The sequence below is a fragment of the Prionailurus bengalensis genome, chromosome A1 (assembly GCF_016509475.1).
Source record: "Prionailurus bengalensis isolate Pbe53 chromosome A1, Fcat_Pben_1.1_paternal_pri, whole genome shotgun sequence".
Taxonomy (NCBI): domain Eukaryota; kingdom Metazoa; phylum Chordata; class Mammalia; order Carnivora; family Felidae; genus Prionailurus; species Prionailurus bengalensis.
The window spans coordinates 114,976,580-114,993,124 of NC_057343.1; the positions used below are offsets into that span (position 1 = coordinate 114,976,580).

The 16,545-nt window shown below is 36.8% G+C and overlaps 1 protein-coding gene and 1 non-coding gene across 14 annotated transcripts in view; both read right to left on the reverse strand.

Annotated features, from left to right (window-relative positions):
• FAM13B (family with sequence similarity 13 member B) overlaps positions 1 to 16,545 on the reverse strand; it is an 88,745-nt gene that overhangs the window by 23,721 nt on the left and 48,479 nt on the right. For all 13 annotated transcript variants that reach the window (XM_043588609.1, XM_043588602.1, XM_043588595.1 and 10 more), the window contains 4 exons: positions 14,305 to 14,346; positions 13,191 to 13,346; positions 11,283 to 11,415; positions 1,097 to 1,161 (listed from right to left, as the gene is read on the reverse strand). In XM_043588609.1, coding sequence (XP_043444544.1) covers positions 1,097 to 1,161; positions 11,283 to 11,415; positions 13,191 to 13,346; positions 14,305 to 14,346 — 396 coding nt within the window. The remainder of the gene's footprint in view (positions 1 to 1,096; positions 1,162 to 11,282; positions 11,416 to 13,190; positions 13,347 to 14,304; positions 14,347 to 16,545) is intronic.
• TRNAR-UCG lies at positions 2,199 to 2,280 on the reverse strand. The gene has a single exon. It is a non-coding gene; the product is annotated as a tRNA-Arg (tRNA).

Here is a 16,545-nt window from a genome sequence, read left to right on the forward strand (position 1 = left end):
AAAAAGATTGAGTCCTCACTAAATGGATCCTTATTGTTCTATCAAATCCAGATGTCATCATTCTGGGGATGCCTGTTAATGCTGTTAATCTTATATCTTCAGCCCATAGCTCCAATACTCCCTGGGCTGGAAGAGGATCATTCCTGCCTCCTGAAAGGAAGCACAAGGAACTGCTGTAAGCAGGAAATCTGTGGACCTTCAGAGTATGGAGACACTCCAGAGACATGGCTCCAAAGAATTTACTTACCCTCAGAGTACAGGTTTCCTATTCGCAATTAACAAAGACAATGGCATTAACACAAGTTTACCCTTGCCAATACGCTATCACCAAATCAGTAATGTTGTTTCAGAATCCTCAGTATTTACATTCTAGTCTGTTGATTACTGATGTGTTTTCTAAATACCAAATCATCTTTCCTAAATCATCTTTCCTAAGAAAGTTATAATACATTTCTTGGCAATGTCTCAGGGAATCAGAAAAAGGGTAACAAGACCAAAACCTACTCAGTGACTTAAAATATTCTAGAAAGCTTCTGCTCAAAAGGACTCTATCAAGTATCTATGGAGACCACATATGGCTGAACTACTCATTGCCTTAGGTATCTCCCTCCCATTTTTGCTGGCCAATGAGGAAACAAGCACAAACTGCATTAAGAGTGCACTACCCTGGGACACACCAAGGAGGAGCTGGAAGGGGAAAAAACCATCCTGTACAAATGTGTTAAAGCAAATATACTATAATCTTTCAGTTAGTTATCCACAGTTCTATGCCTATGAATCAACTTACTGAAAAGTGTATTCAGAATATCCATAAATTTCCAATTGTTCTACAAACCAATTGAAAGTTTTTAAGTGTGTCCAAGAAAGCTCTGTTCTTCCCTCTGAATATTTTCCAAGTTATAACTAACGTCTGTCTGGACCTGTAGCCCCACTGAATATTTATGAATATTCTTCATGCATACCATTAAAATAAGAAGTTGGTTTTTTAGATTATCAAAAATGTTAAGAGATTCATGTAAAAATTTCACCCCCAAATGTGTAAAGGGCTCCAATTCTCAAAATGACCAATTAATTAGTAATGAGAGGAAATGCTTACCCCTCAAGACAGCCATCTTCACTGTCACCGTGGTCACTGCATGGCTCTAACAGTATACCTACAGACTGACAAAAAGAATACCACTGCTGTATTAATGGAGCTCCCAACACTCATATATGAAAGGAAATTTCCAAACTAAATTCTATTAGATTACAAGTCAGTCAAATGCCCCTTTTAATTCTCTGTAATTGTCTTTAAGTATTGGCATCCCTTTTAACAGAGAATAATTTATCTTTCTCAAAACTTGAGGCGTGTGTGCATGTGTGTGGATGTGTGTGTAAAACAGAGACCTTGTATTCTCACTACACTATTAAGAGGTACTACAGTTACTATCACATTCATTTTCCTTCCTTAGAACTCTTTCCTCCAAAAAGGATAGCTTTATTGTCCTACCTGCCAACTGCTGCTTCTCTTTCTTCCCAGCCACAAACATGTTAAATTGGTAACTTCCTAGCAAGTAACACAGAAATCATTTGGTTCACCACATCCCCTTATCATATACATTTGAAATAACAACTGTAAACCTCAGAAACACATGAGAACACTCCCCCTATTTTCTAATGAGTCTAAGGACACCATCCTATTCCTGTTCCTTCCCCAGATACTTACTGAGCCTAATAAAAAAATCCTGTGCATTACTACAAATTATGTAAACTCTTCAGTGTTCTTGAGAATCACTTCCAATCAACAGTTCAATTCTTAACAAACTATTTATCCAGTTTTAATATGAAAGACAGTTCATAATTATCTGGAAAAAGCTATTAAATTACTTTTCCATTTTCCAACTAAATATCTCTTTGAGGTTGAATTGGCTTCATGCACTTCAAACAAAAGAACCTATAGCAACAGACTGAATGCAGAAGCAGATATGAGAATCCAACTTGACTTTTATTAAGTCAAACAAGCATTAATGATATTTGTAAATATGTAAAATAATACCATTCCTCAAAGTAAAAAATGTTTTATGTAGCTTTTTTTTTTTTTTTTAACATTTATTTATTGTTGAGAGACAGAGACAGACACAGCATGAACAGGGGAGGGGTAGAGAGAGACAGAGACACAGAATCCGAAGCAGGCTCCAAGCTCTGAGGTGTCAGCACAGAGCCCAAAATGGGGCTTGAACCCACGAACCGTGAGATGACCTGAGCCGAAGTCAGACGCTCAACCGACTGAGCCACCCAGGCGCCCCTATGTAGCTTTTTATTAAGCTTTTTATTAAAAGCAACCTTATTTATAGTAACTTGAGTGAGTTTAATAAACATTTTTTTAATTTTTCAATTTTAATTTTTAATGTGGTAAATAATAATCAATATACCTATGTAAATAAAATCCTTCTAGTATGTTCAATAACTCTTAAGAATATCAAGAGATCCTGAGACTCAAACCATGAGAACCACTGATCAGACTTCAGCAACCTCTCTGCTCTGGAATACAGCTTTACATTCTTAAATATAAAGGCATCTGGGCTCGGGAAATAATCATTACCTAGACCCAAGATTTAAAATGAGCCTTGGTGGGGCACCTGGGTGGCTCAGTCAGTTAAGTGTCAGACACGTGATTTCAGATCAGGTCATGATCTCACAGTTCATGGGTTCAAGTTCCACATCACACTCCAGAGCCTGCTTGGGATTCTGTCTCCCTCTCTCTCTAAAATAAACATTTAAAAAAATTAAAAATTAAAAAAAATAAGACTTGGTGTTTTACTCCAAGAACCAAATTCAAGTCTCATCACAAATGAGAGTTACAATCATTTAATTGCCTATCTTACAGTTACTGGAGAGAATAAAAAAAAAAAAATAGCTTACAAGAAAAACTTATAAAGCTCTATTATAAAAGTACACTATTACATCACCAACTCTAATTTAATCTATAATTCCTTATACTATGAAATAACTGAAACAAGTGTAAGGACTGACAGAATACCTACATATTTTCTAGCCAGATGTAGCCAACATAATTCTTAAACAAATAGTGGAAAGTAGTAAAACAAAGAAACAAACAACAACAACAACAAAAAAAACCACGGCAAGTGGAGGAAACATAAAAGAAAGATGCAGTGACAGAAGACGAATGCTGATAGCCCAGCAGTGAAATTAAGAGTAAGAATATAGGGTTATGCTCTAAAATATGCCCCAGGACAAAAAAATAAAAGCTGTTAGAGTCAGGTTAAAGTATAGCCAGACTTCAATTTAAAAGACACAGAAATATGCAATTCTTTCTTCAGAAACTAAAGTATGTTTTATCATGTGAACAAATTGTACTTCCTCAGAATTCACTCCACATAAAACATTCATTCCTTTGTACATGGGTAGAAAAAGTTTTTTTATTCTAAACTATCAGCAGGCAAAACAGCCCATACTCTCCCCCCGACCCCATCCCTTCCCCACAAACATCAGCGTCCTCAAAAGGAGGTCTAGGCACTGTGGTCTCAATTAAGGTAAGCCAGAGAGCTCTGGTGGTAGTGGTGGCGGCGGCAGTACTAGTGGGAGGAGCAGCTGCAACATCATCATAACGCCGATGTTTTGGGGGCTGTCACAGCTTACTGCCAGGAACTAATTAAAGCCTGATGGGCATTTCCAGTAATTTCTCTGGCCTCCACCCATTCCTTATGCATCCATTATTGAAGCTTCCACATTGTTTAGTTCCGCATCTTCCCATCTCCACTTACCTAGTACTCAAGCATGCTAATAGTTACTTCTTTTAAGTAAGCTAAATACTCTCATTCCACTCTCACATTTCATCTGCTTAGTAAACTCTCACTAAACAGTATGTTAAATATACTTCATTATAAGCCAATTTCTTCCATTGATTAATGTGGTCAAAACTGGTAAGTCTCCACAGCAAAGAAAACCATCATTAGAATGAAAAGGCAATCTAGTGAATGGGAGAAAATAATGGCAAGCAATATATCTGACAATAGGTCAATATCCAAAATGTATAAAGAACTCATACAACTCATCAGGAAAAAGACCCAAACAATGCAATTTAAAAATGGACAAAGGATCTGAATACACATTTGTCAAAGAAGACATACAGATGGTTAACAGGTACATGAAAAGGTATTCAACGTCACTAATCACCAGAGAAATACAAATCAAAACCACAGTAAGATAGCATCTCACACTTAGCAGAATGGCTATTATCAAAAAGACTAGAAATCACAAGTGTTGGGGAGCATGGGTGGCTCAAGTTGGCTGAACATCTAGCTCTTCTTTTAAGTTTATTTATGTATTTTGAGAGGGGTGCAGAGAGAAGGGGAGAGAAAGAATCCCAAGTAGGCTCTACAATGTCAACACAGAACCCAATGAGAGACTTCATCTCACAAACTGCGAGATCATGACTTGAACTGAAATCAAGAGTCAGCCACTTAACCAACTGAGCCACCTAGGCACCCTGAACATATGACTATTGATTTAGGCTCAGGTCATGATCCCAGAGTCACGGGATTGTGCCCCACTTCAGGCTCCGCTCTGAGCAGAGAGTCTGCTTAAGATTCTCTCTCTCCCTCTGCCTCTCCTCCCCTCGCAGTCAAGAAAGAAAGGAAAAGAGAGAAAGAGGGAGGGAGAGCAAACACTGGCACAAAGATGTGAAGAAAAGGGAACCATAGTGCACTGTTGTGAAAATGTAAAGTGACCCAGCCACTATGGAAAGCCGTATGGACATACCTCAAAAAATTAAAACTAGAACATATGATTATCAGCAATTCCACTTTTGGATATTTATCCAAAGGAAACAAATCACTAATTCAAAAAGATAACTGCAGCGCCATGTTCACTGTAGCATTATTTACAATAGCCAAAACATGGAAACAACCTAAGTGTCTATCAATGGATGAATGAATAAAGAAAATGTGGTGTATATATTTATATATTTGGAGTATTATTTTGCCATAAAAAAGAAGGAAATCCTGTTATTTGTCACAACATGGATGGACCATGAGTGCATTATGCCAAGTGAAATAAGTCAGACAAAGACATATGCCATATGATGTCATTTATATGTGACATCTAAAAAACAAAACAAAAACAACTTCATAGATACAGAGAACAGATCTGTCATTGCCAGAGGTAGAGGCTCGGGGGTGGGCAAAATGCGTGAAAGCAGTAAAAAGGTACAAACTTCCAATTAGAAAATAAATAAGATATAGGGATATAATGTAAAGCATAGTGACTATATTTAATAATTCTGTATAGTATATTTGAATGTTGCTAAGAGTAGATCTTACAAATCTCATCACAAGAAATAAAGTCTTTTAACTGTGTGGTGATGGATGTTAACTAGACAGGCTGTGATCACTTCATAATATATACAGTATCATGTTGCATACTTGAAACTAATATGTCAATTATATCGCAATTTTTAAAAATGTTTTTATGTTTATTTATTTTTGGGAGAGAGACAGAGCGTACGCATGAGCAAGCAGGGGAGGGGCAAAGAGAGAGGGAAACACAGAATCTAAACATACTCCAGGCACTTAGCTATCAGCACAGACCCCAATGCGGGGCTTGAACTCATGAACTGTAAGATCATGACCTGAGCCGAAGTCAGACGCTTAACTGACTGAGCCACCCAGGTGCCCAATTATATTGCCATTTTTAAAAATAAGGAGAGACTGGGATTTAAAAACAACATAACAAACGTGTTACTGAATGACTGTTTCCTGGCAGAGGTTTTAAGTATTTTCGTAACTGTTAAGAAAAAACAAAAACAATCTGAGGAGATCTCATAATAGTACACATTGAAGTGACAATCATCTATCTCTTGTGCTCTATCATCTAGCTCTGCGAGACCTTCCCAAATACATCTGGACTCCACATGAAGGAGATTACATCTCAGTAATCACTCATTGTTTGGAGGATATAAATAAATGTAAGTTTGTTAGGTATCAACAATTAAAAGCTTGCTAATCTTGAAATGGATTGATTTATGATAAAGTTATTGATAAGAACAAGTATTTTGATATAATCTCTAAAATCAGGCTACTGATCACTTTCAACCCCTCAAAAACAGTCCAAATTCCTGTACAAACTATTGTACCATTTACAGATCACTCTCCTATCAGTACAAAAATTCTAAATATTTACTACAAAGCTAGTAGCACATTTAAAAAACCCATTAATTTGCTAAAGACTGATCTGATAAAAGACTGTTACTCAAAATAAACGAAGAACTCCTAAAACTCAACAGAAAACAACCCAATTAAAAAATGGGCTTCGGGTTCATGAGGAAAACAATGGGCAGAAGGCCTGAACTCATTAAAGATACAGATGACAAATAAGCATATGAAAAGATACTCAACATCATTATGGCATTAAGAAAACTGCAAATTAAAAACAACAATGAAATATCATTATACACATATTAGAACTGCAAAAATCTGGAACACTGACAACAACAAATACTGGTGAAGTAGTGGAGCAAGAGGAAAACTTAAACATTACTGGTAGGAAAGCAAAATGGTACAGCCATTTTGGAAGACAGTTGGAGGTTTCTTATAAAATTTGTACCATTTGACCTATCAATTATACTGCTTATTATTTACCCAAAGGTGCGAAGAACTTATGTCTACACAGATATTAGTACCAGTGTTATTGATAACTGCCAAAACTTGCAAGCAACCAAGATGTCCTTCAGTAGATGAATGGATAAATAAATTGTGGTACACTGCAGCAATGGCAATGACTAAGTGCTAAAAAATGAGCTATCAAGCCATGAAGCAAATGTGAAAGTAACTTAAATGCATACTACTAAGAAACCACTATGAAAAGGCTACATACTGTACAATTCCAACTATACGATTCTGGAAAAGGCAAAACTATGCAGACAATAAAAAGATCTGTGGTGGCAGGGGTGGTGGGAGAAATAAACAGAGCACAGAGGATATTTAGGACAGTTTAAAAACCACAGTATGAATATTACAACAAATACATGTCATTTTACGTTTGTCCAAACCTATGAAATGCACAACACTAGGAATGAACATTAAGGTAAACTAGACTGTGAATGATTATGATGTGTCAAGGCAGGTTCGTCCTTGGTAAAATACGTACCATTCAGGTGAGTGACGGTGATAATGTGGGAGTGTGCCTGTGTTGGGGCAGGGAGCATAGGGGAAATTACCATTTTGTTGTAAACCTAAAACTGCTCTTAAAAAAACAACAAAAAAAAAGGTTTTGGGGAAAAATAATTCTTGCATTGTTAACAAAGTAAATGATACACCAATTTCATTCAACACATTTACTTAGGGGCACCTGGCTAGCTCAGTCAGTAAAGCACATGACTCTTGATCTCAGGGTTTTAAATTCAAGCCCCACACAGGGTGTGGAGCCTACTTAAAATATATATATATATATTTTACTTAGTTGCCTACTATGTGCCAGATGTTACTCATTTATTCATCACATATTCCACAAATACTTAATGAATACCTATGTGTTCTAGATAATGGGATGCAATAATGAACAAATAAAAATCTCAATCCTCATGAAGGGTTGAGGGATCATAGTCCCTGATGGGAGACAGACAGTAAACTACTAATTTAAAAGATATGTGCAATAGCGATAACACTATCAAGGGCAAGGGGGAAAAGGACCGACACTTCAGGGACTAGATGGGGGTGGGTCAATGGGAAGACCTGCTAATACTAATACAGAGTGATGAGGAGATTTGGCCTTACAGAAAAGGTAAAACTGAGCAAACATCTACAAGGTGAGAGGAAGAAGCAAACCACAGGACACCTGGGAAAACAGCAATCCAGATAGCTAACCTTAAGACTGAGCTGTCGGGGGGCCTGGGTGGCTCAGGTGGTTAAACAACCAACTTCGGCTCAGGTCATGATCTCACGGTTCATGAGTTCGAGCCCCACGTCAGGCTCTGTGCTGAGCCTACTTCAGATTTTGTGTCTCCCTCTCTCTCTGCCCCTCCCCAGTTTGCACTCTGCCTCTCTCTCTCTCTCTCAAAAATAAACAAACATTAAAAAACTAAAAGAAAAAGAAAAAGACTAAGCTATCATTCAGTGTTTCTGCAGTACCTATTCCTCTATTTTTACACCTAGATGGCAATGGAAGGTTCTGAGAAGAGAAAGGAAAGGAAAATTCTCTAATTTTCCTTTTAAAACAATCACTCTGGCTGCTGTGCTAAGAACAGACCACAGGAAGGCAAAGATGGTATCAGTTACCAAGACTATATTAATCTATTAATCTAGGAGAAATTATATTGATATGGACCTACAGGGTGGCAATGAAAATGGTAAAAAGTGGTCAGACGCCAGATAAACTTTGAAGGTATTGCCAACAGGACTCTGTAAAGAATGGGATGTGCAGCGAAAGAAATCAAGGATGACCCAAGGCTTTTGGTCTATGCATATGGAAGGAGAAATTGCCCTTTACTGAGATTTTAAAGACAAAAAGAAGAACAGTCATGTGGACAAGATTATAAATTCAGTTTGGCGCCTGTAAAGCTTAAAATGCTTACAAGATATTCAAGTGGAGATGTTAAGTATAACAACTCAATATAGGAATCAAATTCAAGAGAAAGGCCTCAACTAGAGATATAAATTTGGAAATCTTTACAGGTAGACAGTATTTCAAAACCATTAGATGAAGTGATATTACCAACTGAGTGAATGAAAATAAGCAATCCGAGAAATGGGCACTGGGCTGTTCCAAATTTCAAAGGTTCAGAACACGAAAAGCAACCAACAAAGAAACAGGGCAGTCAGTCAAGTAGAAAACAACAGAGAAGAATGAGATATTCTGAAAGCCAAGGGGGAAAAAACAAAACAAAACAAACGAATGAATGAATGAATAAATAAATAAATAAATAAAACAAAAGAACCTATCAAGGTAGTGGGAGTAATTAATTAAATCAAACTGTACTTGGGGTGCCTGGGTGGCTCAGTCGGTTAAGCAGCCGACTTCAGCTCAGGTCATGATCTTGCGGTCCGTGAGTTTGAGCCCCGCGTCGGGCTCTGTGCTGACGGCTCAGAGCCTGGAGCCTGTTTCAGATTCTGTGTCTCCCTCTCTCTCTGACCCTCCCCCGTTCATGCTCTGTCTCTCTCTGTCTCAAAAATAAATAAACGTTTAAAAAAAAAATTTTTAAATCAAACTGTACTCTTAGGTCAAGTAAAATGTGCAAGAGACATCATTGGTACCTTGCAAAAGCAGTTTCAGAGGAATGATGGGGCAAAAGGTTACCAGGAGTAGGTTTAAGAGAGAGTGGAAAGAGAAGAATTAAAGAAAAGAGACAATTCAAGTAATTTTATTAGAGGGGGAAGCAAAAAATAGGGGATTATCTACATACAGGGGGGTGAAGAGTCAAGAGAGAATTATTTCCTACACATGGGAAAATAACATTTTACACTGATGGGAATGATCCAGTAGACAGGCAGAAATTGAAAATCCAGAAAAGGGCAAGGAGACTACTACATGAAAAGGGATTTATCTAATATACCAGCATAAATAAAAGCATTAATATATAAGTAATATACAAGTGGAGTAAAAATAACAGGAGCAACTTAACTTCAGTGAACGTTTCCTAGTTTATAAAATAATTTTATACTTCTACTTCTCTGGATACTTATAATAATCCTCTAACAGAAGTATTACTCCCTACCTGTCTTAAGAAAATCAAGGAGCAGATAATGAAAGTTAGGTAACTTGGCCAAAGTCACACTGCTATTAAAAGGCAAAGCCAGAATACAAATCTCAGTCGACAGACCCTAAATTCTTTATTATACCTACACTTTAGTTCATGACTTAGAATGAAAACATGCTGAATAAAAACTTCCTTATCCATTAAGAATCTTATTTTAAAAAGTTATCAAAACTAAACTGTGAAACATGTTGTACAAAGATAATGCATGGATGAATGGATAAAGAAGATGTGGTATATATATATACAATGGAGGATTACTTGGCAATCAAAAAGAATGAAATCTTGCCATTTACAACTGTGTAGATGGAGCTGGAGGTATTATGCTAAGTGAAATTAGTCAGTCAGAGAAAGACAAAAATCATATGACTTCACTCATATGAGGACCTTAAGAGACAAAACAGATGAACATAAGGGAAGGGAAACAAAAATAATATAAAAACAGGGAGGGGGGACAAAACATAGGAGACTCTTCAACATGGAGAACAAACTGAGGGTTACAGGAGGGGTTGTGGGAGAGGGGATGGGCTAAATAGGTAAGGGTCACTAAGGAATCTACTCCTGAAATCATTGTTGCACTATATGCTAATTAATTTGGATGCAAATTTTAAAAAATAAAAGATATAATTTAAAAAAAAGAAAGATACTGCTTTGTGTACGTATATGTATATACATGTGTGTGTGTGTGTGTGTGTTTATTTATTTTTTATTTATTTATTTTTCATGCCCAGCACAGAGCCCAAAGCTGGGCTTGAACTCACGACTCTGAGATCAAGACCTGAGTTGAGATCAAGTGTCAGACACTTAACAGACTGAACTACCAGACACCCCAATTTGTATATTTATTGACGTTACTTTAAAAGCAAGGCAACCATGGACAATTTATGACAGTGAAAACAATTTAGTTACTTTTTAAAAAATTTTTTAATGTTTATTTATTATTTTGAGAGAGAGAGAGAGACAGAGAGAGAGAGAGAGAGTGTAGTGGGGAAGGGGCAGAGAGAGGGAGACACAGAATCCGAAGCAGGCTCCAGGCTCCAAGCTGTCAGCACAAAGCCTGATGTGGGGCTCAAACCCATGGAATGCAGACCACGATATCAGGACCTGAGGTGAAGTCATATGCTTAACTGACTGAGCCACCCAGGCGCCCCACAATCTACTTTCAAAATGATGTTCATGGGTTTTCTCTATGAAAAGATCCCGCGTTCTTCAGGAAAAAATTGGAAATTAGAAAAAAAAAAGCTTTTAAAAAGAACAACATACAACCATAATACCACCAACCACCTCAGCTAACAATGTCATTTGTTTCCTTTCAGGAAAATATTTTTAAATATTTTATATCTACTTCTCTACCCAATGATGGTTCCTGATCTTTACTGATAGAGTGTATGTTCTTGGGACTCATAATCAAGAAAAATGTGTGTGTCAACAATAATGAACTATGACTTCTGGTATGAAAGGAATACACAAAGCAATCAGAGTTGCAGGTCTAGCACACCTAACCCAAAGATCTTTTATTCTTTCCATGTCTTACCTGGTTATTTTCTTCATCCTCAAATACAAAATCTTGCTGCATAACTTCACTGTCTAAATTAGTGCTAGCCACAGGTTCTGAACAGTCTCCGTTACTTTCACTGGCATTAATAATATCATCAGCAATATCAACCCTAGTAATGAAGATAAAAAATCAGATCAGGCCAAATGTTGAATATGTAATGCTTTTAAAATAAATAAATATCAATAATGATCTGAAACTTCCACTTGTTAAGATAATGAGTCCTTTTCATAAAACTCCACACTTTATTAATTTTGCCAATTAGATTATTAAACACACGAAGTTTATTTTTGTCTCTCCAGAGAATGCTGCAAGAAAACTACCTTGTTTGTTATTCCCTTTGAAATTTTTCATAAACAAATGAACAGCTGAAAGAATAATTTATGTGCCAAAATAATTTCCCTTACAAATGCATACTCTCAATCATAATCATGTTTCAATTAAAATACAAGTCTAGCACTAGACACTAAACACCACAGTGTCCAACACTTTATCAAGTACAACAGTAGTTTCCTACTACAAATTTTGCATGTTACATAATTTATTCAGAATATGCAAAATACTGCAGTAGGCTTTCATTTACAAAGACAATACCACCATTAATGATAGAACATGAGTTATTTCCTCAGAGATAAAAATAAGGTTATTGTGTGAGCATGGGCATAGGTTTTCAGGATCTCTAGCTAAACTAAAGACTAACGCCAAGGAATCTACTTATATGAATTATAACCTTTGGACTACTTTCCTACTATTTTCAACTTTTAATTACTGCTGTTTTCAGATACTATTTTCCTTCATATTCGGCCCAATACTCTTAAAAGCAATGCTTTTAAGCAATCCAGTTCTATCAGTTCCAATCATGCCTTCAAAGCAACACAAATCAGGGCCACAAAGCTCCACAGGCTGGTGATGCCATCTCTTCAGACTACAGAGCACACCTGCAAGTTGTACAATATGGTATTCCTAAAATAAACATATTGCAACCCCTGGTTTTCATATCCATTAATTTTTTTCGGTTTCAATTCATATTTAATAGCTATTCTAATGCACTATACACACTTGGCCTTTTAAAAATCTAATTAAAAAAAAAAAGAAACACTCTACCCAATCTTTTTTTTTTTTTTACCTCCTACGAACCCTCCAAATTTGCATACATCTTTCTCATCTGTCCTCCAAATAAAAACTGATAAATAAAAACTATGAAATCACCGCATTATGGTCTCAGAGAAAGGCACATATTTATCCCTCAAGTGCAGGACTGAGGTAACAGGAAAGGAGATGAGGCTTTTTATCCATTTAAAAGTAACAAGTGCAATGAAAAGTGGAATAACATCACACAGCACAGACATACTTTTAACTTATACAAGATTCAACTATTAACAACTAACCTAAAAAAAAGTATGCAGGGAGGCCAGCAGGGTAGTAGCTTGTGACAGGGGATAAAATTTAAAAAGCAAAGGATGATTCTGCTCACTATTTCACTTAATGACTATGCAATACAAGCAAAGTCAATCTGGTGTCCCTGTACCTTGCTGTCTAGATCACTTCATGTCTCTCATGGTGAGACCATGTGTTGCACACAGTATGGGTCTTTAAGTTTTTTTAAGTTATTTTTCATACAACATAGTCCCTAAAGCTAAGCTCACTACTTCATCTGGTGCTCAGGGAGGAAAACCTGGCAGTATTGGACTTAATGTCTACCATCTTAATGGAAAATTTAGATTTTCAATATTAACTATATACAATTTACATACAAATTTATAGTCACTTTCCACACACACTTTCAGAAATCCCCAAGATCCCATTTTAAGTAAACTATGGTTTTTAGAAGATAATCAAACATTTTATAACAATAAATAACAGTAAAATGTTGTAAAAGTTTCTTACTGGTTATTAGATCCTTCCCCATCACAATTAATACTTTCTGCTTCATTATTACACACCAGACTTTGCTGTTGTAAATTCTTAAAATCATGATCTATGCTGCTCTGCAGATCAAAAAGATGCTGTTCCACAGCTGCTCTAATTGTTCTTTCTAAAATGCTACAAAACAGAACACATTTTAGTAAGAAGCAGTCATCCTAACTGGGCATTTGGCCACATAAATATAAACATTAAAACCAATGACTAGTAAAACAAATTATCAGGGTACTGAAATGTATAAGCTAGCATACAAAAAGAAACATACAAAAGGAATACATGATACTAGGTTAAATTTTTAAAAGAAATTTGCCCAAATTAATAGACAAATCAACCATACTATCACTATTACTACCAAGGTGGGAAGGATCAGGTGTCCCAGTATTCATTCCTCGCAACTATACAGAAAACCATTTAAATAGACTTTTCAAAGCTACATTTATAACGCAAAACAATTTGTCAATACTTAGCTAAATCAAAGAAAACTGTAAGGACCCTGTCCATATTTTTTACATGAAGTCTACTTTTTTTTTTTTAATTTTTTTTAACGTTTATTTATTTTTGCGACAGAGAGCGAGCATGAACGGGGGATGGGCAGAGAGAGAGGGAGACACAGAATCCGAAGCAGGCTCCAGGCTCTGAGCCATCAGCCCAGAGCCCGACGCAGGGCTCGAACTCATGGACCGTGAGATCGTGACCTGAGTAGAAGTCGGACGCTTAACCGACTAAGCCACCCAGGCGCCCCACATGAAGTCTACTTCTTAAAGAGACCTACTGACATTTCTGAATCATTTCAGAAGATCAAAAAGATCATCTGAAGAAAGTTCAATCTTTATTCTATACATGTATATATATGTATATATATTCTGTATATATATATACATATATATACATACACACATGTATATATACATATGTATTTGTTCCTACTGCAGTATATAAAATATTAACTAGGTTTCACTAACTTATGTACAGTCCTTCCTCTAAAGTAAGCATAATACATACCATGATTTTAATTTCCACAGTTTAGTAATATTTTTATATTAAAAACAGATTTGTCTTCTCTAAGTATACTACTTACTCTGCAGAGGCTGGTAAGATGCTGATGGGAGATAAATGGGCACTGTAATCAAAGAAAGAAAAAAGCTATTAAAACTTTTCAATATTAACTTCATGAAGTGTTGAAAACTGCCACATTTGCATGACCTTGACACAACCAGGAGAGCATGCACTAAGTTACATGTTCATCTCTGGCACAATGTGATGCTAATTTTCTAAAGAATTTATTTTTCATACAAAACTATACATACCCATGTGTATAGGCAACTACTTCATTTGCTGCTCAAGTGAAGAAACACTGACCTATTCCAAGGCTAAAGGGGAAAAAAGTGTACTACTAGCCCAACAAAAGCACCTCATCTAGGATAGTATGAAGGCATCAGTGCTCATTCCGTACTCCCTGCCAAGAGTAACAGCATGTGCTACTATTCAAGTCACAAAAAAAGGCAAAATGGATACCAAAATCAGACTATTTCATTCACTGTGCCAGTAGCAGACCTTCCTCAGCCAATTCTGCACCACAGTATCTACTGATACTTATAAAAATAGACAAAATAATCCCATTTTTACCATAGTTAAAAGTTCAACTGACACCCACAATGAAATGTGGACACCACTAAAACGTTTAAAATAAAGTGTTGGTGAGGATGTGAAGCAACTAGAACTTTATATACTGCTGGTGGAAATGTACAATGTTCCAACCACTTTGGAAGCCAGTTTGGCACTTCTTTTAAAAATGTTTATTTATTTTTGAGAGAGAGAAAGAGAGAGAGAGAGAGAGTGTCAGGGAGGGATCAGAGAGGGAGACACAGAATCCAAAGCACATTCCAGGCTCCGAGCTGTCAGCACAGAGACCAACGCGGGGCTCGAACTCATGTTCAAGTCAGACACTTAATCAACTGGGCCACCCAGGCACCCAGTTTGGCACTTTCTTATAAAACTTACCAAATGGGGGAAAAACGGGCGGGGGCACACCTGGCTGGCTTAGTTGGCAGAGCCAGCAACTCTTGATTTCGGGGACATGAGTTTGAGCCCTATGTTGGGTGTGGAGATTATTTAAAAATAAAATCTTAAAAAAAACAACTTCCTAAATGAGCCCACAATTGTAACTCCTGGGTATTTAATCAAGAGAAGTGAAAGTATAATTCCATAGGAATCCTTGCACAAGCATAGCAGCTTTATTCGTAATAGCCAAAGGTACCAACCCAAACAGGTGAATACAGAAACAAATTGTAGGACATCCTACGACAGAATACACCCAGCATTTTTTTTAAATAAAAGGCACAAACAACTGAAAAATGCCAAGAACATGAATCTCAACATTATGCAAAGCAAAGATGCCAGACACAAAAGAGTACCTACTAGAGGGGATTCCATTTACATGAAATTCTAAAACAGGCAAAACTAATCTATACAGTGGGGCGCCTGAGCGGCTCAGTCGGTTAAGTGTCCGACTTCAGCTCAGGTCATGATCTCTCAGCTTGTGGGTTTCAGCCCCCATCAGGTTCTGTGCTGATAGCTCAGAGCCTGGAACCTGCTTCAGATTCTGTGTCTCCCTCTCTCTCTGACTCTCCTGCACTCACTCTCTCTCAAAAATAAACATTAAAAAAGTTTTTTTAAATAACTAATCGATACAGTGACAGAAAGGATATCAGTCGTGACATGGGGCCAGACTGTTGGGTGATGGTAAACAGTCTGTGTCTTGACAGTGGTGGTTGTAAACACATACATGCAAATGTGTACGTTTATAAAGTGCATTTTATTGAGTGAAAATTACAGCCTCAAAGTTGATTTTTTAAAAATGTTTATTTATTTTGAGAGAGAAAGAGAGCAAGGGAGGGGCAGAGAGAGAGAAAAAGAGAGGGAGAGAGAGAATCCCAAGCAGGCTCCACAATGTCGGTACAGAGCCCAATGTGGGGCTCAATCCCACGAAGAGTGAGATCATGACCTGAGTCAAAATCAAGAGTTAGGATGTTTAACTGACTGAGCCACCCAGATGCTGCTCAAAGTTGATTTTTAAAGAAAAAAATAGTTAACAGAAAAAAGTAATCTATAGCAACAGAAGCCACAGAGCAGCTACTTTTGGCAAAAAGGGAGATGGAAGAATTTGAGAAGGAAGAAGTAACCCAGGTGGTGGTTATACTAGTTGAGTTTTTGATAATTCAATAACCTTATGATTTGTGAACTTTTCTGTATGTCTGTGACTCAATAAAGAGTCACTTTTAAAAAGTAAATTTAAATCAGTTTTATGAAAGATCCCCTG